The sequence below is a fragment of the Colobus angolensis genome, unplaced genomic scaffold (genome assembly GCF_000951035.1).
Source record: "Colobus angolensis palliatus isolate OR3802 unplaced genomic scaffold, Cang.pa_1.0 Scaffold185, whole genome shotgun sequence".
In the NCBI taxonomy this organism is placed as follows: Eukaryota; Metazoa; Chordata; class Mammalia; order Primates; family Cercopithecidae; genus Colobus; species Colobus angolensis.
In genome coordinates this window covers 919598-940735 of record NW_012114988.1, presented here as the reverse complement: position 1 = coordinate 940735, position 21138 = coordinate 919598, and the positions used below count along the sequence as shown (strand labels likewise).

At 58.5% G+C, this 21138-nt stretch overlaps 2 protein-coding genes across 2 annotated transcripts in view; both read left to right on the top strand.

The window, feature by feature from the left end:
* Nucleotides 1-15521, top strand: part of PLEKHM2 (pleckstrin homology domain containing, family M (with RUN domain) member 2) — a 19006-nt gene extending 3485 nt beyond the window's left edge. The window contains exons 5-18 of the mRNA XM_011939906.1: nucleotides 405-591; nucleotides 6094-6322; nucleotides 7753-8571; nucleotides 8818-8887; nucleotides 9006-9096; nucleotides 9408-9472; nucleotides 9841-9929; nucleotides 10534-10666; nucleotides 11291-11481; nucleotides 11950-12015; nucleotides 12647-12806; nucleotides 13089-13268; nucleotides 13351-13467; nucleotides 14551-15521. Of these exons, the coding sequence (XP_011795296.1) occupies nucleotides 435-591; nucleotides 6094-6322; nucleotides 7753-8571; nucleotides 8818-8887; nucleotides 9006-9096; nucleotides 9408-9472; nucleotides 9841-9929; nucleotides 10534-10666; nucleotides 11291-11481; nucleotides 11950-12015; nucleotides 12647-12806; nucleotides 13089-13268; nucleotides 13351-13467; nucleotides 14551-14688 (2505 nt within the window). The 5' untranslated portion in view covers nucleotides 405-434 and the 3' untranslated portion in view covers nucleotides 14689-15521. The remainder of the gene's footprint in view (nucleotides 1-404; nucleotides 592-6093; nucleotides 6323-7752; nucleotides 8572-8817; nucleotides 8888-9005; nucleotides 9097-9407; nucleotides 9473-9840; nucleotides 9930-10533; nucleotides 10667-11290; nucleotides 11482-11949; nucleotides 12016-12646; nucleotides 12807-13088; nucleotides 13269-13350; nucleotides 13468-14550) is intronic.
* Nucleotides 15522-17134: 1613 nt separating this feature from the next.
* On the top strand, nucleotides 17135-20935 carry SLC25A34 (solute carrier family 25, member 34). The gene is made up of 5 exons (XM_011939903.1): nucleotides 17135-17704; nucleotides 18793-18858; nucleotides 18950-19102; nucleotides 19451-19585; nucleotides 20058-20935. The coding sequence occupies exons 1-5, from the start codon at nucleotides 17285-17287 to the stop codon at nucleotides 20238-20240; spliced, it is 957 nt and encodes a 318-aa protein (XP_011795293.1). The 5' UTR covers nucleotides 17135-17284; the 3' UTR covers nucleotides 20241-20935.
* Nucleotides 20936-21138: the final 203 nt, after the last annotated feature.

Genomic DNA, 21138 nt, shown 5'->3' with positions numbered 1-21138 from the left:
GGAGGCTGAGGCAGGAGAATCGCTTGAAGCCGGGAGGTGGAGGCTGCAGTGAGCCGAGATCACATCACTGCACTCCAGCCGGGGCAACAGTGAGACTGGTCTCAAAAAAAAAAAAAAAGAGAGAGAGAGACAGCGGGGGCATCAAAGGGTGTAGCTGAGTTCTGACAGCTCTGTCTTCCATCAGCCTGAAGTCCACAGCTTTAAAAGCCAACACTATTCACACTGCTCTTCTTAGCAGCTTTTCTTTGAATTTACTACTTTCAGCCCTTGATTTCCCAAAGAATAACTAGCATAGAGGGTGTGACAGAGGCACATCTGCATCTCCCAAGCCTGGATTCTGCTGTTCGCGGAAGGCCGCTACATGGAGTCTCCCACCAAACGGACCTCCTCTACTCTCTCCCCAGGATGCCCCTTACCTAGACCTGGCCCCCTACATGCCCGACTACTACAAACCTCAGTATCTGCTGGACTTCGAAGACCGCCTTCCCAGCTCGATCCATGGCTCAGACAGTCTGTCCCTCAACTCCTTCAACTCCGTCACCTCCACCAACCTGGAGTGGGATGACAGTGCGATTGCCCCATCTAGTGAGGGTGAGTGGCCCCAGGGCAGAACGGCTAAGGCTAAGCCCCTGCTGTGAAACAGACTTGAGCTGCTTAAGCCTGGCTGAGTGACGTCTTTCTTGGCTAGTTTTGGTCTGGTGGCTGAAATTTGCAATTAAACAGGGCTGGCCATTCCCCAGATCTTCATCTCCTCAGAGTCCCTGTGGTGGCTAAAAAGCGGATTCTGGGCACAAATAGCCAAAATTTTATGTGTATATATATATATATATATTTTAAGGTTAGACCCTTTTCCAGAAGGTTCTAGTCACATGCCTGGGGCAGTTTTCTAGGCAAGGAAGGTTTAGCAGTGGGACATGGAAACCCTTGTCACAGGGTTGACTGTTGCCTGCTCTGGGGAGCTTGTCTGAAGCCACATTCCAGTTAGAAAGAGGTTAAGCAACCCCTAGAAGAAGAGAGAACCAGGCAGGTCTGAAGCACAGGGAAACCTTGCCACTGTGTCCTGTGTGTCCGTCCTATTTCTCCAAGTTCCTTCTGCGATCGCTGATGTGTGGGATGGTCGCACCCTTTGCATCAGAGACCGAGGAAGAAGCTGCAGGTCATTTTGTTGTCTTGACCCAATGACTTACTGGAACAGCCTGGTTTCTCTCAAACCTTAAGCCCTGGTGTTCATGGATAAAACTGGCCATTTTCCCCACCCTCTATCCCCTGTGGGAGACCAGAGCCCTTCACTGACTTCACCCCACCACCTCACCTCCAGGGAAGGGGATCCCAGCCCCAGTTCAGCCCTGGGGCACCCTGGAATTGCCTCAGCATTGAGACCTTGACCTTCCCCTTTCTTTATTTCTGCTGTACCACGGGTTATATGTCCCAGGAAGGGAGGTAGGTCCCTTTCACACTTGCTGTTAGCAAGACCTGCATTGCTGACTGTGCAAGCTGAAGATGGCGGTTCAGTCTCCTTAGGTTGGGCCCATGGGCCGCCTTAGAGGAGTTGGAGGGGCTGGCCTTGCTGGAAGAGCCAGGGCAAGGATGGATCCATGGATGGGGGTGTCCCCTCAGCAATTTGGAGATTGTGTAACTGCAGCTGCCAGGGCAGTGTCTCCGTGCCCTGCTAGGGTACGGAGGGAAGGAACGCAAAGGGTAGAAAACAAAGCTAGGCACAGGCAGCAAGGCTTCTCTCTGCCAGAACCAGCTTCTGGTTATGGAAAGGGGTGGCCCTGAAAGGTCTTTCTGGCTGGTTGGAGGCTCCTGGACCAGTGCTGGAGCTGAGAGGCAGCCAGGGCCCTAGTCAGTTTCCCCAAGGTTGTTGGATACAATGTAGAAAGTTGCAGTTTTCCTCTCCTATTTCCTCCCCATGTCTCCCATCCCATCTCCCCTCCCCTCCCTCCAGTCGTCCTTCCACTGCCTGTGTTTCTAATCTTCAGTTTTGTCCCTCGTTTTTGTAGATTATGATTTTGGAGATGTGTTTCCAGCAGTGCCGTCTGTACCCAGCACAGACTGGGAAGGTGGGCCAGAGTCCGCTGTTACCCTCTTTTCCTGTTTTGCAATGTTTCCATGCCAAGCTTGCTGCATGTATCAAATCAGCTCCTTATTATTTATAATAATGTCCATAATCATAATAAAGCCAAGTTTGGTGTTCTAATAGATGGAATTCTGCAGTGGGAAAACGGGACCTCTAGCCGTAGGCAAATCCCTTCTCCCAGTGCAGGGCTCCTGCCTTTGCGCAGTGGCCTTTCAGAGTCACTAAGTGGCTGCATTTCAGGGGATACAGGATCACCCTTCCTGATTCCAGTGCCAGCTGATGCTCTCGGGGTGTGTAGGGCCTGACCCAGTGAACAGAGACTTGTTCTGGAAAACCATGCCTTTAAACATGCGGGTTGTAAGCTCTTTTGGGTCAGATGAGCGTCAAGGAGAAAGAGCTTAATTCTTTCAGTCTGTTCCTAATGGCTTCCTCTTGGGTGTTTTGGAGTGGCTGAGGTCCAAGTAAGGGAACGGCCCAGGTACAGCTGAAACTTCCTACAGACAGAATCTCTCTGAAGCTTTAAAGCAGATTAAAAGGAAATCTGCCAGCCCTCCCACCCTGTCTGCTGGGCAGTAGCAGTGCCTGGGCATTTTTCTGCCTGAAATTCCACTTCTGGGCTTACATAAATTCACAAAGCTATTTCCAGGTTACCACAATTACTCAAAGCAAAGGCTATGTTGCCAATAAGGTGAATGTTTCCCCCTTAAATCTGAGGCCATAGCAGATCCCTGTTATTTTATTTTACTTTTTGAGACAGAGTCTTGCCCTGTTGCTCAGGCTGGAGTGCAGTGGTATGATCTTGGCTCACTGCAACCTCCACCTCCTGGGTTCAAGCGATTCCCCTGCCTCAGCCTCCCAAGTAGCTGGGATTACAGGTGTGTGCCACCACGCCTGGCTAATTTTTATATATTTGGTGGAGACGGGGTTTTCCCATGTTGGCCAGGCTGGTCTTGAACTCCTGACCTCAGGTGATCCACTTGTCTTGGCCTCTCAAAGTGCTGGGATTACAGGCGTGAGCCACTGCACCTGGTCCAAATCCCTGTTATTAAAGAGCCTCCTACCCTCTGGGCCACTTCCAGCCTGGAACAGGGGAGGTGAGGGAACCTGGCCTCTGAACAGGGGAGGTGAGAACTGCCGCAACCTGAGGATGAGGGGCAGGTGGCTCTCCCCGCATTATTAGAGACAGGGTCGCTGAGTAATGGGTGACAGGTGATCCCTTCCCAAATAATGTGAGTATGAAATACCTTAACTCTGGGGGAAATAAGATGTGGCATTGGGAAAAATAAACTATTGTGTCCGGAATTGATGAGTGCTAGCAGCCCTCACTCTCAGCGCCTCCTTGGCCTCCGGCCTCGGCATCTACTTTGGCAGCGCTGAGAGTGAGGGCTGCTAGCACACTATGACACTTGGCCAAGAGTAGTGTTGAGGGGTCCCCTATTTGAGTTAAATTAGCTTGGATTCCAGAATTCCATCATAACGTCATGTACCCTCTCGGCCTCTCTTCTTGCAGCACACATGCTGGATATTGTTTTTTTCCCCTCCGATTCTAACAACTAACCCTCCTCCTGACACGCCTGTTGCAGTCACTTGACAAGCAGGGCCTGACCTTCCTCTGCAGCCTTTCAGAGCTCCCTGCGGCCTGAGAACTAACAGCCCAGTTGCACTGCTTGCCTCAGGGCAGGGTGAGATTTCCTGAGTTCCTGGAGCAGGATTCCTGAGCTCACTCTGGCACCTCACCCGGGGAGGCTCTGTCTTCTCCTTGGACCTGGAGGAAGGCAGGACTTGGGGCAGCTCCAAACTCTGAGCCTGGGGTGGCCTTCCCCTGGTCTCTGGCTTAGTTACAGAACTGGTGGGCATCCAGGTCTTGACACCCACCACATCTCATGATCTACCCACTCACCTGTCAGGACTCCTCTTGGGTGCAACCGCATGTGTTGAGGAGAATCACAGGGGTTGGAGCAAGAACACACGGGCTTAGCAGGAGCCTGCTTTGGGACCGAGACACATGGTTTTCTGTATCGTAGAACTCAGGCTCTGGGATCCCAGGAAATCTGGAAAAAGTCCCCAATGTTGCTGGTGTTTTCTGGCAGAGCTGCTCATTGCCTTTAGCCTCCTCTTTTGTCCTTATATTAAAAGACAGCAGACTTAAAAAAAAAAAAAAAAAAAGGGCGATGAGGAGGCCAGGCTCACACCTGTAATCCCAGCACTTTGGGAGGCTGAGGCTGGAGGATTGCCTGAGCCCAGGAGTTTGAGACCAGCCTGGGCAACACAGGGGGACCCCGTCTCTACTAAAACTACAAAAATTAGCCAGGCATGGTGGAGCTCGCCTATAGTCCCAGCTACTCTGTAGGCTGAGGCAGGGCAGGAGGATCGCTTGAACCCAGGAGGTCAAGGCTACAGTGAGCTGTGATTGTGCCACTGCGCTCCAGTCTGAGTGACAGAGTGAGACCCTGTCTCAAAAAAAAAAAAGGACTGTGTGCTGCATCAGTATACAGCTGCCCTGAGGCTTCCAAGAGGCACTAAGTTGACAGCTGGTTGAGCCCCCAGTGGGGCTGTGGGGCGCATATTTGCCTCTTCCGGGCAGACAGCAGCCAACAAGATAGGTATTGACCGGCAAATGGAGCATGACCAGCCGTGGCCCTTGCCATTGACCCTCACCCATGCGGTTTCACCAGCTGGGCCTCAGCTCTCTGCTTGGGTGGCTCCCATCTGCCACTGGCTAAATGGTCTGTGTGCTTCACCTGCCCATGCTCCCTCTCCTGCCCTGTTGCAGTAACCAGGGGCAGATGGCTGGGTGGGGCAGGATGTCTAAGCCAGCTCCCCTCTCGGGGGCTGTGTCAACGTATGACTCAGAACGGACCAGTCAGTGAGCTGACACTTGAATGAAATGGGGTTCTTGGCCGGGCGCGGTGGCTCACGCCTGTAATCCCAGCACTTTGGGAAGCTGAGGCGGGCGGATCACGAGGTCAGGAGATCGAGACCATCCTGGCCAACATGGTGAAACCCCGGCTCTACTAAAAATACAAAAATTAGCTGGGCTTGGTGGCGCATGCCTGTCATCCCAGCTACTCGGGAGGCTGAGGCAGGAGAATCACTTGAATGGGGGAGTCAGAGGTTGCAGTGAACTGGGATCGCGCCACTGCACTCCAGCCTGGCGACAGAGAGACTCCGTCTCAAAAAAAAAAAAAAGAAATGGAGTTTCAGCACCACTGCACCACCTTTGCAGGGGCGCCTGGTCCTGCCCCCGAGGAGTGTGTAGGTTGGGGCTGCTGGGGAGAAGCAGCCTGGGGGGCAGCCTCTCAGACCCCTGTCTTTGCCCTTCGCACCTCATTCTCATTGCCCTGCTCTGTCATCTTGTCTCTACTCTGCGCTCTGGGTGTTTCCCTCTGCCCCATGGTTCCCACCCCTTGGGCTCTCATCCTGTCCTCCCAGCCTCTGCCCCCACTCTGCACCCCTCACTTTCTCTGCTGTCTTCCTCCATTCTTCTCACTTTGTGTCCTTTGACCTCTGCAAGGGACCCTTCAGAGGACTTTGGGCGCCTCTCAGCCCTACAAGTAGGGTATGGGGCTAACGGGGCTGCTGGATACCCCGCTACAGCGGCCTGGCAGGAAGGCTCTGAGGGTAACCTAAGAGGCATGCAGCCTGGCTCCTCTCTCGGGCTCCCAGCCACCCATGGAGGCCTCGAAGTCACCATCCCTATGGGACTTAGCCTGGAGCTTGAGCGTAGAGGCTGCTTCCCCGCGGGGCCCTTAACACAAACTCAGCCAAATTGTCGTGAGCTCTGGAGGGCCCCCAGGGGTGGTGGAGATGGTGGTCCCTCCAAGTTGCTCCTAAAGTACAAATCCCATGTCCTGTTAGGTTGGGGCTTCTACTCGAAATAGGATCACCCTGGTCAGGTTTCCCTGGGAGGAACTGGCCAGTCTGCCTCCCTCCTGGGCTAACGCATGCTCTGGGGGGGTTGGGGACCCCAGGGGGTGCCTGATAGGGTGTCTCCTGCTTCCTTGTCCTCCCAGATGGAGACCTCACAGACACGATCAGCGGCCCCCGCTCCACAGCCTCTGACCTGACCAGCAGCAAGGCCTCCACCAGGAGCCCCACCCAGCGCCAGAACCCCTTCAACGAGGAGCCGGCAGAGACGGTGTCCTCCTCTGACACCACCCCCGTGCACACCACCTCTCAGGAGAAGGAGGAGGCCCAGGCCCTGGACCTGCCAGATGCCTGCACGGAGCTCGAGGTCATCAGGTCAGCGGGGAGGGGCCCAGACAGGAGCGGGAGTCCTGGGGGGCAGACTGGGACACCCCCCGAGGGCAGTTGCACGCCTTCCTGGAAACCCTTCCCACCCCTAGGAGGTTCTTTGAGCAAGAGGAAGTGGAGGCCTGTCCTAGTCATCTCGGCTGCTGGAATAAAGCACTGCAGACGGGCGGCTTCCACAACAGACATTCTCACAGCTCTGGAGCCTGCAGTCCGCAGTCAGGGTACCAGCGTGGCCAGCTCTGATGAGGGATTCACAGATCTCCCTCTTCTCGCTGTGTCGTGGTGGGGAACAGAGAGAAAGCTCTCTAGGGTCCCTTTTATGAGGGCGCTGATCCCATTCCTGAGGATCCCACCCTCAGGACCTCATCACCTCCCAACGGCCCCACCTCCTGATACCATCACATCAGGAGTCAGGATTTCAACACAGCAATTTGGAGGGGACACACACATTCACTCCACTGTAGGGCTCAAGCCCTCGGAAGCCGGTGGCACAGGCAGCGACTGCGGCTGGCGGCTGGGGCCATGTCCAGGCTGCCGGGGCATTTGCTGGGTCTGCCTAAGATCAGAAAGCACCTTCAGGCTGGACTCTTCCCAAGGGAGTTCTTGGACGTTAAGATACAATTTCTGAGATTCATTGAAAGAAAAGTATCTTTGTCATATGGGCAGGACATGGAAAGGAGGGACGTGGTGGGTGGCCAGCAGGGACTGTCGACCAGAGCCTCCCCAGCTCTCTGACCTCCCCGACCCCTTCTTGAAACTTCACACTGACTAAGAGAAGCCCTGTGTGCATGTCAGACTGCCCAGGCTTGCTGGCCTGAGGTGGGCGATTGCTCCCCGGTGACTGGAGCCAGGAGGCCATCCCATGGGCTGGTTCCAGTCCACAGCAGCATCATGCTCAGACCTGGGGTCCCTTAACTAAGCCCACTCCAGCCAACCTGGAACCAGAGTGGGACCCAGAGCGTGAGTCCAGAAAGTGCTGAGTACTTTCTGGGTGATTCCTCCATGATGATGCCTAAGGGAAGTGAGGTCAGCTCAGGATCCATATCCTAAGCGGGGCTGAGTGGAGGGGGCATTGCCTGACCAGTCATGGCCTGGTTTCCTTTCCTAGAGTGCAACTAGCTCAGCTGTTCCATTAGGAGGAATTCGGAGGACCCACTCTGGGGTTCTTCTGGCCGCAGCCATCTGTGCCCAGCCCATGCTACCCCCACCCCGCCTCTACCAGCAAAGGGGGTACCTCAGGGCCTGAGCCGCTGTTGTCCCCTGAGCCAGTGCCTCCACCCAGCACTGCCTAGGACCACTGACACGCTAGCTGTGCCCTCAGAGGTTACATGGCCAGCACCACCACCGTGACCCAGCCTGGTTTTCCTCAGCACTGGACTCCTCAGGTGTTAACTCTCTCCCCGTCATTACTGTCCCAGAGTCACCAAGAAGAAGAAAATTGGCAAGAAGAAAAAGAGCAGATCAGATGAGGAGGCGAGTCCACTCCACCCCGCCTGCAGCCAGAAGAAATGTGCCAAGCAGGGGGACTGTGACAGCCGCAACGGCAGCCCAAGCCTTGGGCGGGACTCGCCAGACACTACGCTTGCCTCCCCCCAGGAGGAGGGAGAGGGGCCGAGCAGCACCACGGAGAGCAGCGAGCGCTCCGAGCCTGGCCTGCTGATCCCCGAGATGAAGGACACCTCCATGGAGCGCCTGGGGCAGCCTCTGAGCAAGGTCATCGACCAGCTCAACGGGCAGCTGGACCCCAGCACCTGGTGCTCCCGTGCTGAGCCCCCAGACCAGTCCTTTCGGACCGGCTCTCCCGGGGATGCCCCGGAGAGGCCGCCGCTTTGCGACTTTAGTGAGGGGCTTTCAGCCCCAATGGACTTCTACCGCTTTACCATTGAGAGTCCAAGCACTGCTACATCAGGTGGCGGCCACCATGACCCTGCAGGGCTTGGCCAACCGCTGCATGTTCCTAGTAGCCCTGAGGCTGCTGGCCAAGAAGAAGAGGGAGGAGGAGGAGAGGGACAGACGCCTCGGCCCCTAGAGGATACCACGAGGGAGGCTCAGGAGCTGGATGCCCAGCTGTCTCTGGTCAGGGAGGGGCCTGTGTCTGAGCCAGAGCCTGGGACCCAGGAGGTTCTCTGCCAGCTCAAGCGAGATCAGCCCAGCCCGTGTCTGAGTAGCGCTGAGGATTCTGGGGTGGATGAGGGACAGGGGAGCCCTTCGGAGATGGTCCATTCCTCGGAGTTCAGGTAACAAGGCTGTGCGGCTGGCAGGGGACTGTCCCAGCCCTTGAAGCTGGGGACACTGCGCCTCTGACCTTCAGATAAATTAAGCACTAGGAAGACCTAGCCTGAATGAAAAGGGGTGTGAGCCTCCCTCCCTAACTTCGGCTCCTGGTGGGAGGTGGAGGCACTGCCCCCTGGCTCTGGGGTGGGGTGTGGCCTCTCCCACCTCTGCCTGCCTGACACCTCGCCCTCCTGACTTGGCCCTCACAGAGTAGACAACAATCACCTGCTCCTGCTAATGATCCACGTGTTCAGAGAAAACGAAGAGCAGCTGTTCAAAGTAAGTCCTAGGAACTCAGGAGCGAGCAAGAGACCACAAGGGCGAGGCGGGATGGGCCACCGCCCCCGCTGGAGCGGCAGGAGCCGCCTGCCTGACCCCTGTCTGCTTCGGCCCCCAGATGATCCGGATGAGCACCGGGCACATGGAGGGCAACCTGCAGCTGCTGTACGTGCTGCTCACAGACTGCTATGTCTACCTGCTCCGGAAAGGTGCCCGCCGCCCCCGGGCAGACAGTGGGTTGTGGATGAGGCTGACTCTCAGCCCATTTTCCCCATTCCCCTTGCCCTCTGACTGCCTTCCGGCTGCCTGGCATGCAGTGATGGAAAGGCACCCCAAGGAAGGTGTTGCCAGCAGCCCTGAGACGTGAACCTGGGGCTCCCTCTGTGAGAACTCCACACCATCCTCCTATTGCAGGGGCAAGGAGAGCCCCCTAAGAGAGGGGGCTTTGTCTAAGAAAATGGGGTAGGGGGAGGGAAAAGAGGCCTGTGGGGATAATAGGCCTTGGGGTCTCCTCTCTCAGGGGCCACAGAGAAGCCATATCTGGTGGAAGAGGCCGTTTCTTACAATGAACTTGACTATGTGTCGGTGAGTCCAGGCCCCGCAGTTGCGCGCCTGCTGTAGGTACAGGGCTTCTCAGGCCACTTACCCGTAGAGCTGCAGGGTGAGGCACAGCCCCTTACTCATATCCCGGGGTTGGGCACTAACTTAACTCTCAGAAACGCTTCTGTACACGATGCTGGGGGTAAGAACCCAGCTTGAGGTCGCCTCTTCCCGTGCTAGATTTCTGACCGCCCCTCCCTCACTCGTGCCAGCCCTTGGCCTCTGGTGCTTTACTTGGTGGTGGCCCGGGGTGTGCTTCTTCCTTCCCAGCAAGCGCTCAGCCTGCCCACGCTGCCTTCTCCACCAGGCAGCAGCCAAGCCCCAAGTGCATGTCAGGGTGTGGTTTCTGGCAGGTTGGCCTTGACCAGCAGACGGTGAAGCTGGTGTGCACCAACCGCAGGAAGCAGTTTCTGCTGGACACAGCTGATGTGGCGCTGGCTGAGTGAGTGGCGACCCCGCCCCTCTGGAAGTACTGGAGAGTCCGAAGCTGCCCATACATAGGTGTGGGTGCCCTGGGGGTGGGGGATGGGAAGTGGGAGATCCAGGATGGGAAACCAGATGCATTCCCTCTGGAACCTGTATCTGCTCAGAGAGGCAGGCAAGTAGATGAAAATCCCAGGACTCATGTGGTCAGCCCAGGTGACCTCAGCCCCTGGCGACTCTTGGGGGTGCTGGCATGAGTTGTCCGACAGGAAGGAAGGCAGAGAGCCATGCTGCTGGGCCAGGTGTGCCCTTGAACGCTTGCATCCTTGTCCTGGCTCAAGGTCCCACCCATTCAAGTTCTGCCAACCCTCCTTGTCAGTCTTCCCTCACTGTCAAAATCCAAGCCCCCTTGGCCACTGAGAACGATCAGCCCTGTTCCAGTTGTCATTTGATGACCTTGGACCTCGTCATTGCCGCACCTGCCACCCTGGTCACTGGTTCTAGCCAGGCCCCTCCCCCAAGTTTCTGTGACCCCCTCCAGGCCAGGAAGGCTCAAGACTAAGCCCTGTCCAGTTGTGGCCCTGTTCTCAGGCCTCTAACCACAAACCCCACTCCCTGTGTAGGTTCTTTTTGGCTTCTTTGAAGTCAGCCATGATCAAAGGCTGTCGAGAACCACCCTACCCCAGCATCCTGACGGATGCCACCATGGAGAAGCTGGCACTGGCCAAATTTGTGGCCCAAGAATCGAAGTGTGAGGTAAGAACCTGGAGAGGAAGCTGGTTGCAGCCCCTGAGAGAGCAGAGCAGCAGCCATGAAGGTTGGAAGGTTAAAGGATGCACATAGATGTCTTTGCCATTTCACAATCGCCTACCTGGGTGGGACGGGATGGGGCTTTCCCATCCTGGACGGGAGGAAGGTCATGTCCACCTTCCTACTTGGGTTGTATCCTAAGGTTAAAACACCCTTGCTCGGCAGGGCGTGATGGCTCACGCCTGTAATCCCAGCACTTTGGGAGGCTGAGGCAGGCAGATCACCTGAGGTCAGGAGTTCGAGACCAGCCTCACCAAAATGGTGAAATACACTAAAAATACAAAACTTAGCCAGACGTGGTGGCGGGTGCCTGTAATCCCAGCTACTTGGGAGGCTGAGGCAGGAGAATCGCTTGAACCTGGGAGGTGGAGGTTGCGGTGAGTAGAGATTGTACCGCTGCACTCCAGCCTAGGCGACAGAGCGAGACTCAGTGCCCCCCCCAAAAAAAAAAAAAAAAAAACCCTTGCTCTTGGCTACCCCAGGTGCTGGGCCATCAATGAGCCCAGTCCGGGCTCAGCCACCCGCCTGGCCCAGGCCTTACTTGCTTTGTTCCCTGTCTCCCCCACCCAGGCATCTGCTGTCACTGTGCGCTTCTACGGCCTTGTGCACTGGGAGGACCCCACAGATGAGTCCCTGGGCCCTGCCCCCTGCCACTGCTCACCCCCCGAGGGTACCATCACCAAAGAAGGCATGCTGCACTACAAGGCGGGCACCTCCTACCTGGGCAAGGAACACTGGAAGACGTGCTTTGTGGTTCTCAGGTGGGAGCCCTGGCAGCTCCAGGCCTGGAGCTTGGACCCTGGGGTGGCTGGGCGGTCAGGCCCCCAGCGGGGATCTCTCCGCAGCAGGTCACTTAGGGAGCAGCTTGAGAAGAGGGCGCTTCTCTTCCCCACAAGAGCTTGGAGTCGACCTAGCTCAGGCTGTTGGAGCTTCTCTGTACGGCCAGTCATCTTCGGGGCCCAGGAATCCCTGAGTGCCTCGGGGAGGATGCAGGCTTGGTCCCTCTGATGAACCTTGGGCTGTGTCCCAGGTCTGCTGAGGTGGCCACGTTCCCTGCTGGGCCCCCAGGGCTTTCTTCACCCTCCCTTCCGTAGATGACAGCTCCTGGCCTCCTTTGCCTCAGATTCATGGCTACAGCATGTGCGTGGGAGGGGAACCCTGGGACTTGGGCTCTGCCTGGCCCCAGTTCCTGGGACAGGCCTCACTCACTCTGTTTTGTGTCCCTGCAGCAACGGGATCCTCTACCAGTACCCGGACCGCACCGATGTCATCCCTCTGCTCTCAGTGAACATGGGGTAAGTGTCCCGGGAGAAGGGGGTGTATCCTGGGGCCCAGAGCTGCCGTCTCCCTGGTTCAAGATGTCCTCACTGCTTGGCAGTTCAGCCTCGCCCTCAGCCCCACCCAATCCAGCGGCCCTGACAGGTGGCCTGGGGCTTCCACAATCTGAATGCTGCAAGGAGCCCACAGGAGGGGATGAGGGAGGCAGCAAGGACCTCCTGACTTAGAATAGGTCCAGTCTGATGAGGGAGGCAGGCCCTTCCCCAGAAGCTCCTGGCCTGATGGGAGATGGACATTCGGGTAATCGGAAGGAACAGCGGGCCCTCAGGAGGAAGCATGCATGAAGGAATGAGGCCGATTCTCAGAGGGCCAGAGGGACAGCTGATTCCCAGCCCCACCTGGCCATGCTTGGGGATTTAGAAGATCTTGGGCATTCTGGAGATGAAAGGTGTTACACAGAAAGGTGGTGGGTGGGGCTCCCAGACTTCTCCTGGGAGCTGGAAGGGCCTGGAGAGCCCTCTGGTATCCTCCAGCCCCCAGGACGGTGGGGCAGACCCTGTGCCGCACACCCTGCACCAACCCTGGGGGCTGCCACTCGGTGCTGCCCTTGCCTTCTCGCTCCCGTTTCACCCTCCTCCTCTGGCCCAGGGGGGAGCAGTGCGGTGGCTGCCGGAGAGCCAACACCACGGATCGGCCCCACGCCTTCCAGGTCATTCTCTCCGACCGGCCCTGCCTGGAGCTGAGTGCCGAGAGTGAGGCCGAGATGGCCGAGTGGATGCAGCACCTCTGCCAGGCTGTGTCCAAAGGGGTGAGCTTTGCCTGCCCCCACCGCTCACCTGACCTGCCTGACCCACCCAGACCCCCAGGGTCCCATCTCTAAACCCATAGTCACAGAGCAACCTGAGGGCCAAGACCTCCAGGGGGCAGCCCAGGAATGGACCCTGGAGCTTGGGCATCACTCCCATCCCCACCTCTACTCCTGATCCCTGGAGGGAGAGCAGAAGGGCTGGCTGGGTCCCCAGGAGTGGGGAGTTCTGGTGCAGACCAGCCCTGGAGGCCCCAGCCTGCCTCTCCCCTGCCCCGCTGCCAGGTCATCCCTCAGGGCGTAGCTCCCAGCCCCTGCATCCCCTGCTGCCTGGTCCTCACCGATGACCGCCTCTTCACGTGCCATGAGGATTGCCAGACCAGCTTCTTCCGCTCTCTGGGCACAGCCAAGCTGGGTGACATCAGCGCTGTCTCCACTGAGCCGGGCAAGGAGTACTGTGTCTTGGTGAGCTGGGGGTTGGGGGCGGGGATGCCGGTCCTGCAGCAGGAAAGCTCTGACTGCTCACCGGGGGCCTGGCTTTCCCTAGGAGTTCTCCCAGGACAGCCAGCAGCTCCTTCCGCCCTGGGTCATCTACCTGAGCTGCACTTCTGAACTGGACCGATTGCTGTCTGCACTGAACTCTGGGTGGAAAACCATTTATCAGGTACCCAGCTGCCCAGGAACCCCATTAGCCAGGGACCCTGTGGAGTGGGAGCCACTCCCTGGGGAGACGAACCCTAGCTGCTCCCAGGACCTGGCCCTGCCTCTAGGGTCCTGGGCACAGCCATGTACCAGGATGCTCCTGCCTCAGGCCTGGGGGTGAGTGCCTGCTGCTCTTGAAACAAACCCAGGAGAGTCCTCGCTGTCCTTACTGCCTCTTGCTGCACCGTCCCCTCCTCGGCTGGCCAGAGGGTGACAAGCCTGCCAGGCTGGGGAGCCCGAGGCCCTCAAGCCACTCAGCACTGCTGCCTCAAGGGCCTGGGAGGGAAGGGGTGGGCCCCGGGAGGTGGGTGTGGGACTCCAGCCTGGGTGGCTCTGCCTCTGGTTTGGACTGGGCCTTGGGTGACTGAGGGTGGCCTGGCAGAAGAGAGCTGTCTGGGGGCAGAGGCCAAGGTGGGCATGTTGGTGCCGGCCCCAGACTGAGCAGACACACCTGACAGGCACAAAAACTTAGAACCAAAGGGGCAAAACCCTGACTCCTAGTGAGTCTGAGGCCGAAGCTGAAAACAGAACCCAAGAAACTTAATTCCTGACCTCAGTTCTAATCAAACAGCATGAATGGTGGTGGACCTCCAGCTGTGCTCAGATGGCGGGGGCACAAGATTGGCAGTACCCTCTTCCTTGCCCTCCAGGCTTAGCGCCAGTGTAGGAGGGCGCTCATGAGAGCCCTGCACAAGTGGGTTTTGAGCACATGCTGTGCTCTAGCCCCGTGGAAGCCTGGACTAGCCGGAGGCAGAGAACAGCTCAGGACAGACCACCTCCCTGCAGAGCCAGAGTGCAGCGCCTGCCTCGCTGGGCCTACTGAGGGCTGGGGCCTTCCCAGGAAAGAGGGGGCTCAGCGGGTACCACCCCGTCCTCAGCTCAAGCCCCTGGCAAGAGCAGGATAAACTGGCAGCGTGGAAGCTGTTCCCAGGGAGGTATGGGAGGGCCTGACAGGCGCCGTGGCCAAGGCATAGCCAGGCATGGTGCCCACAAGCCCTGAAGACTGCTGCAGCCCTCATCTGTTCTCTGCACGCCCTCAACACAGGTGGACCTCCCCCACACGGCGATCCAGGAAGCCTCCAACAAGAAGAAATTCGAGGATGCCTTGAGCCTCATCCACAGCGCCTGGCAGCGGAGCGACAGTCTCTGCCGCGGTCGAGCCTCCCGAGACCCCTGGTGCTGAGGCAGAGCTGGTTGGCGTCCCTGGTGGGCAGGAAAGGAAGGCACGCCAACCGACAGGCACACTGTCACGGCTGTCGTCATACTGTCGGGAGCCTACAGCCCACCCCTGCCCCGGGCGGCAGAAAAAACCGAGTGTGGCTTAAGACAGGGTCCCTCCACTCCAGGGATCCAGATCAGGTGCCTGGCACCCCGGGCATCCTGCCCGACAGGTAGCAAACGGAGGTCGCTGGGGGCAGAGGGTCTGAGCCCTGTGGGCTCTGCGGATGCACGCCCTCCTCCCGGGCCTCTGCCTCAGTCTGCAGAACCTCTGCCGAGTGGCACTGAGAACAGCATCCATGTAAGGAAGAACAAAAGAACCGGGAGGGCGGGAGCCCCCTCTTCCTCTCCTGGGTTGGGGGCTGGGGCCCTGAGTGCCCAGTCATCCTTGTTCGTGTTTGAACACTCTCCTGGCCGCGTGGGGAAGCAGGAACATGGGGTGTCTGCGCATGCTTCCTCCTCCTAGCTCCATCACTGCACACGCAGCTGCCTGCCTCGCCAGATGCAAGGGGGCGGGCAGCCCTCCCTGGCTGCCAGGAGGCTCTGCATGCCCACGGTCCTGCCCTGCCTCTCTCTGCAACCTGGCAGTGCCTGTAGCACCAAGGAGCAAAAGGGGTGGATGGGGTGCTTGGAGAAGGGCAGAGCCCACCAGCCTGGCATCCATGTTGACATCTTCTGACTGTCCCCTGCTTGGCTGGAGCTGGGCCCTTCCCTAGAGTTTCGTCCAGAGCCTCCTGGGGAAGGGGTCAGGTGGTTTGGGTTTTGTTTTTTAAAATAAAATAGACATGTTATATTGCCGAGGCTTGTCACTGGCCCTTTTTGAGCAGGGTAGGGGAAGGGAGGTCTCCAAATCCCTTGGGCCCTTTTCTGCAAACCTTCCTCCTTCATCTGCCCTGTGCCTGACACGAGGGTCACACGGGATATGCAGAACCAGATCAGCCACAGTTGCCGGGTGGACTCACTGCAGGCCCTCAGGCCCTGGGAGTTTCTCGGCCTGACCTTTGCCCTCCCTCCTGTTCCCGTTTGCTACAGCGGCCAGGGGAGGAGCAGCCACCAGCTCAAGCCCCAGGGCACACCTGCACTACCGCCCACCATCTGCAGCCCATCCCGGGGCAGGACACTCCTGCCTCCACAGCCCCGGGAGTGAGTGCCCAAACCCAGGAGAATCCAAGCTTTCCTGCTGCCTCTTGCTGCACCGTCCTCTCCGGGGCTGGCCAGAGGGTGACAAGCCTGTCAGGCCGGGAGCCCGAGGCCCTCAAGCCACTCAGCACTACTGCCTCAAGGGCCTGGGAGGGAAGGGGCGGACCCCGGGAGGTGGGTGTGGGACTCCAGCCTTGGTGGCTGTGCCTCTGGTTTGGACTGGTCCTTGGGTGACTGAGGGTGGCCTGGCAGGAGACAGCTGTCTGGGGGCAGAGGCCAAGGTGGGCATGTTGGTGCCGGCTCCAGCCTGAACAGACACACCTGACAGCTGGCCCAGGTGGCGCTCTCTTCTCAGCAGGCACAAAGGGCTTCCAAGGGCCGCCTCCTGCCCCACTGGCTGCCTGGCCATTCCTGCAGGGAGCAGCAGAGCCTTCTGCCCAGCCCAGGAGGGGCTCCCCCAGCAGGAGGGCAGGCCTGGCTGCAAGTCCTTACCAGCTGAGGTCACTCCTCAACTCCTACTCACCCAGGCGCCCTGAAGTCCTGGGAGCAGTGAGGGGGTGCATAGGAGCCGGAGGCAGTGGGGGTGGGGGCCAGCAGGCAATGCGGGTGTCTTTTATTTGGCGTGGCACTGACCTAGGCACACTGTTCTCATCGCCACTCCTCCACAGAACCTTGTGGAGTGGATATCAGTGTCTTCATTTTACAAAGGAGAGAAACTGAAGCTCCGAGAGGAAATGACTTGCCCAGGGTCGCACATAAGAGCTGCACCTGGGATTCCGATCAGCCCCCCAGGGCTCCAGAGCCCTTCTCTACTTCTGACCCTGCTGAGCATGGGCCTATAGATGGTGGGAGCCAGATTGGAAGACTGAGTCCTGGAAAGGGGAAGTCAGTCACCAGGGGCACATCAGGGGCAGAGTGGGACAGGGGCGGAGTTGGCCATGTACCCCGTGCCAGGGACCTCCCAGTTACTTACCCCCTGCCCAGGGCTCTACCAAAGCTGGACAGGCTAAGCCAGAGGCAAGGCAGGGGTGCCAGCCCTTTACCCAGGGCCAGAGGGAGACCAGGAGGAGGAGCCTGAGCTGGTTGGCACCTTCTCCCTATCCAAGCTCTCCCTCCAGTCCCAAGTGACCTTTCCCCCAGATCCCAGGGTCCAGGCCCGCCCTCAGCTGGCAGGTGTGAGCACAGAAGCAGCTAGGGTTGGTCACAGCGAGTGGAGGCGTGTCCCAGGCTCCAGCAGACCACTGGAACAGCTGAGCAGAGCAGGTGGACTGCTGAGATAGACCAGGGACTCCAGGCAGCCACAGGCCCGTCAGACCAGGACTCTTACCCTCTAGACATGGCCTCAGGCCCCTGCAAACCCCAGCCCCGTGGCCCTGCAAGGTTACAGACAGCCTAAACGCCACCACCACAGGGCCTGTGCCATGCACCTGGCCCGGGCACAGAAGGCCACTGGTGCGGAGGCTGTGGAGACAGTTCCCCCAGCAGTGGACCTGGTGCTGGGTGCCTCGGCCTGCTGCCTGGCCTGTGTCTTCACCAACCCCCTGGAGGTGGTGAAGACGCGGCTGCAGCTGCAGGGGGAGCTGCAGGCCCGGGGCACCTACCCACAGCCCTACCGGGGCTTCATGGCCTCTGTCGCTGCTGTGGCCCGAGCAGACGGGCTGTGGGGCCTGCAGAAGGGACTGGCTGCTGGGCTTCTGTACCAAGGCCTCATGAACGGCGTTCGTTTCTACTGCTACAGCCTGGCATGCCAGGCTGGCCTCACGCAGCAACCAGGTGGCACGGTGGTTGCAGGGGCCGTGGCAGGGGCACTGGGAGCCTTCGTGGGGAGCCCTGCTTACCTGGTGAGTGGCTTGTTTCCATCCTCCACCATCCCATGACCCAGCTCCTGCAGGGACCCTGCAGCCTCCAAAGGCTGGGCTCAGTGGACCTGGGTGGAGTGGGGCAGCCTGGGTGGGGTGGGGCAGCCTGGGTGAGGCTGCTCCCTGGAACATCTTAGCCCAGGCCTGGAATCTGCCCCTTGGCCCAGGGCACCAGGGCCTTGCTCTGATCCATGCTCTCCTGGGGACCCTGCCCCACTGGTCCTGAGCCAGGGGAGGGGGCAGAGGGTGGCAGATATGCTGGCTCAAATCCTGGCTTGGTTACTTCTCTTCCTGTGCGGCCTCGTGTATGATAAGAATAAAAGCTACCCTTGAGGGCCTCCTCCTCACCTGCACTCTGCGGGGGCACCTCAGAGCCGCCCAAAACAAATAAAAAATTTTTTAAAAATGCTTTGAAAAAAGCTACCCTTGGCTGGTCGCAGTGGCTCACGCCTGTAATCCCAACACTTTGGGAGGCTAAGGCGGGCAGATCACCTGAGGTCAGGAGTTTGAGACCAGCCTGGCCAACATGGTGAAACCCTGTCTCTACCAAAAATACAAAGATTAGCTGGGCGTGGTGATGCATGCCTGTAATCCCAGCTACTGGGGAGGCTGAGGCAGGAGAATTGCTTGAGCCTGGCTAGCAGAGGTTGCAGTGAGCCGAGATCATGGCACTGCACTTCAGCCTGGGCAACAGAGCAAGACTCTGTCTCAAAAAAAAAAGATAAAGAAAGAAAAAGAAAAAAAGCTACCCTTGAGCAAAGGCTTGCCTTGTCCTTGGCTGGTGCTGGGGAGTCATTCTCACTTAATCCTCAGAACAGCTTCCAACCGTGACAGAATTGAAGTCCAGAGAAGGTTAAGTAACTTGCTCCAAGTCACGCTGAGATGCAAAACCCAGGCCGACCCCAGAGCTGTACCTCAACCTGATTTCACATGACCCCTAAGCCTCAGGCTAGGGACCACAGAGCTCTGAGTTTCAGGGGCACGGGGGCGGGGGCACCCTCAACTCACACAGCTCATCCTGGCTGTCCCAGGCTCCATCCCCACACCCCATGTCCCCTCTGCTCCTACAGATCAAAACACAGCTGCAAGCCCAGACAGTGGCCGCAATGGCTGTGGGACACCAGCACAATCACCAGGTGAGGCCTGCCACTCTCCCTGGGGGCACGGACTGGGCATGCTCCCAGCCTGGGCAGGGGTGGCCAGTGACCGCGTGCCCTCTCCCCACAGACTGTCCTGGGTGCCTTGGAGACCATCTGGCGGCAGCAAGGGCTGCTGGGGCTGTGGCAGGGCGTTGGTGGGGCTGTGCCCCGAGTCATGGTGGGCTCAGCTGCCCAGCTGGCCACCTTCACCTCTGCCAAGGCCTGGGTGCAGAAGCAACAGGTGAGGAGCTGGGGATACCTGTGCCTACCCACAGAGGCACACGGGACTGAGGGGGACCACCTGCCTCCTTCCACACGGGGAAGACCAGCGGGTGGCAACAGGTGGGGCCCTGCCTCTGCCCTCAGAGTCATGACTCTGACCCTTGGTACCAGCAGGAGTGGGGGGTCAGCAGTGAACCCCAAAGCTGAGAAGGAGCTCAGGGAGGCAGGGCTGGGGGATGGCTGGAGGGGCCCCATCTGCTCCCCTTTCTGCAGCCCTTTTAGCCCCTGTGTGGTAGGAGGTCGGGAGGGCACCACGTGGTTGGGTAGAGGGCAGATGCAGGGGTCCACACCTGTGCCATCCCCACAGTGGCTCCCGGAGGACAGCTGGCTGGTGGCCCTGGCAGGAGGCATGATTAGCAGCATAGCCGTGGTTGCCGTCATGACCCCCTTCGATGTGGTCAGCACACGGCTATACAATCAGCCAGTGGACAGAGCTGGCAGGGTGAGCAGGAGTGGGTCTAGGGGAGGATGTGGGGAGCTGGGAGCACCCCCCCAACACACACACACGCACTCACACACGCACAGCCAGAGACATGCAGACACAGGCCATGCCTGCAAACACATTAACTGGGCTTGTTTGCTGAGCCCCATGTCCCAAGCACAGGCTAAGCGCTTTCACATCTGGATTTTATTCCATCCTTAAAATCACATTCATCTTTCTGATGAGGAAACTGAGGCTCAGACAGATCAAGTGACTTACATGAGTTCCCCCAGCTGGTAAGTGGGGGAGCCAGAACTGGAATCTAGGCCCGATCTTACAGCCTTCTCATGGCGCCGCAGCCTCACACATGTGCCCAATACAGATGCGCTGTCCATAGGGTGTGTGGGGGTGAAACTGACCCGTGTGCCGAGACGTGGTGCCAGCCAGGGCCTCACGGCCCCTGTAGTAACACTCACCCCATGTGTTTCCCCAGGGCCAGCTCTATGGGGGCCTCACCGACTGCATGGTGAAGATCTGGCGGCAAGAGGGACCCCTGGCGCTCTACAAGGGCCTGGGCCCCGCCTACCTGCGCCTGGGTCCCCACACTATCCTCAGCATGCTCTTCTGGGACGAGCTTCGGAAACTGGCTGGACGGGCCCAGCACCAGGGCACCTAGACGGCGGCCCTCACTCCCACATCCTGACACGGCTCGGCACTTGGCTGGAAGTGAGGGCCTGCTCCAGCACAGCTGGCTGTCCCAGGGCGGGCCGTGGGCCCGGGCCTTGCCAGAGGCCCGGGAGAGTGTGGACAGGTCTGGTCCACCCAACCCCTTGGCCCACCCAGGGCCAGAGCATCCACACCAAGTTACCACCCATTCTGTCTTCCAGACAGTTTTCTTCCTTCTCTGTACGGTATACTGGGTCACCGCATCCCAAAGCCTTACTCAGTTATAGCAACTGCTGCGGGCATGCACACGGTATAGGCCCAGTAACTTACACACATCGGCTCACTTAGGCCTCAGACAGCAGCACGAGGCTGGCACTTTTACCTCTTTTACCATCAGAAAGCCAAGGCTGAGAGTGGTGATGTGGCTTTGACCACAGCCACACAATTTTGAAGTGGCAGAGCCAGGACTGGAGCTTAGCCCTGCTCACCCCACGCCTATGCGCTTGACAAGTGCGTGACTGTGACAGGCCCATGGGTCCGGACTGCTTGTAGGGGTCACTGTGCCATGGCGAGAGCTGGGGTGCACCAGGAGGCTGTGGCGTCGTCACCTGCCTTATTTGCTGGGGCATCTGTAGCAAAGAACCACATATGGGGCAACTTAGACAATAGGAATGTATTTTCTCACGGTTCTGGAGGCTGGATGCTGGAGACCAAGCTGTCAGCAGGCTGGTTTCTTCTGAGGTTTCTGTCCGTGGCTTGCAGATGCCGCCTTCTCCCTGTGTCTGCACATGGTGGTCCCTTGATGTGCGTCTGGGTCCTGATCTCCTCCTCTTATAAGGACACAAATCATGTTGGCTTAGGGCCCACCCTCATGACCCCACTTTAATTTTTTTTTTTTTTTTTTTTTT

Coding starts and splice junctions, on each gene's coding strand:
- SLC25A34 (XM_011939903.1), top strand. CDS start 17,285: ATGCACCTGGCCCGGGCACAGAAGGCCACTGGTGCGGAGGCTGTGGAG. Junction 17,705..18,792: donor TGGGGAGCCCTGCTTACCTG/GTGAGTGGCTTG, acceptor CTGCTCCTACAG/ATCAAAACACAGCTGCAAGC. Junction 18,859..18,949: donor GACACCAGCACAATCACCAG/GTGAGGCCTGCC, acceptor CTCTCCCCACAG/ACTGTCCTGGGTGCCTTGGA.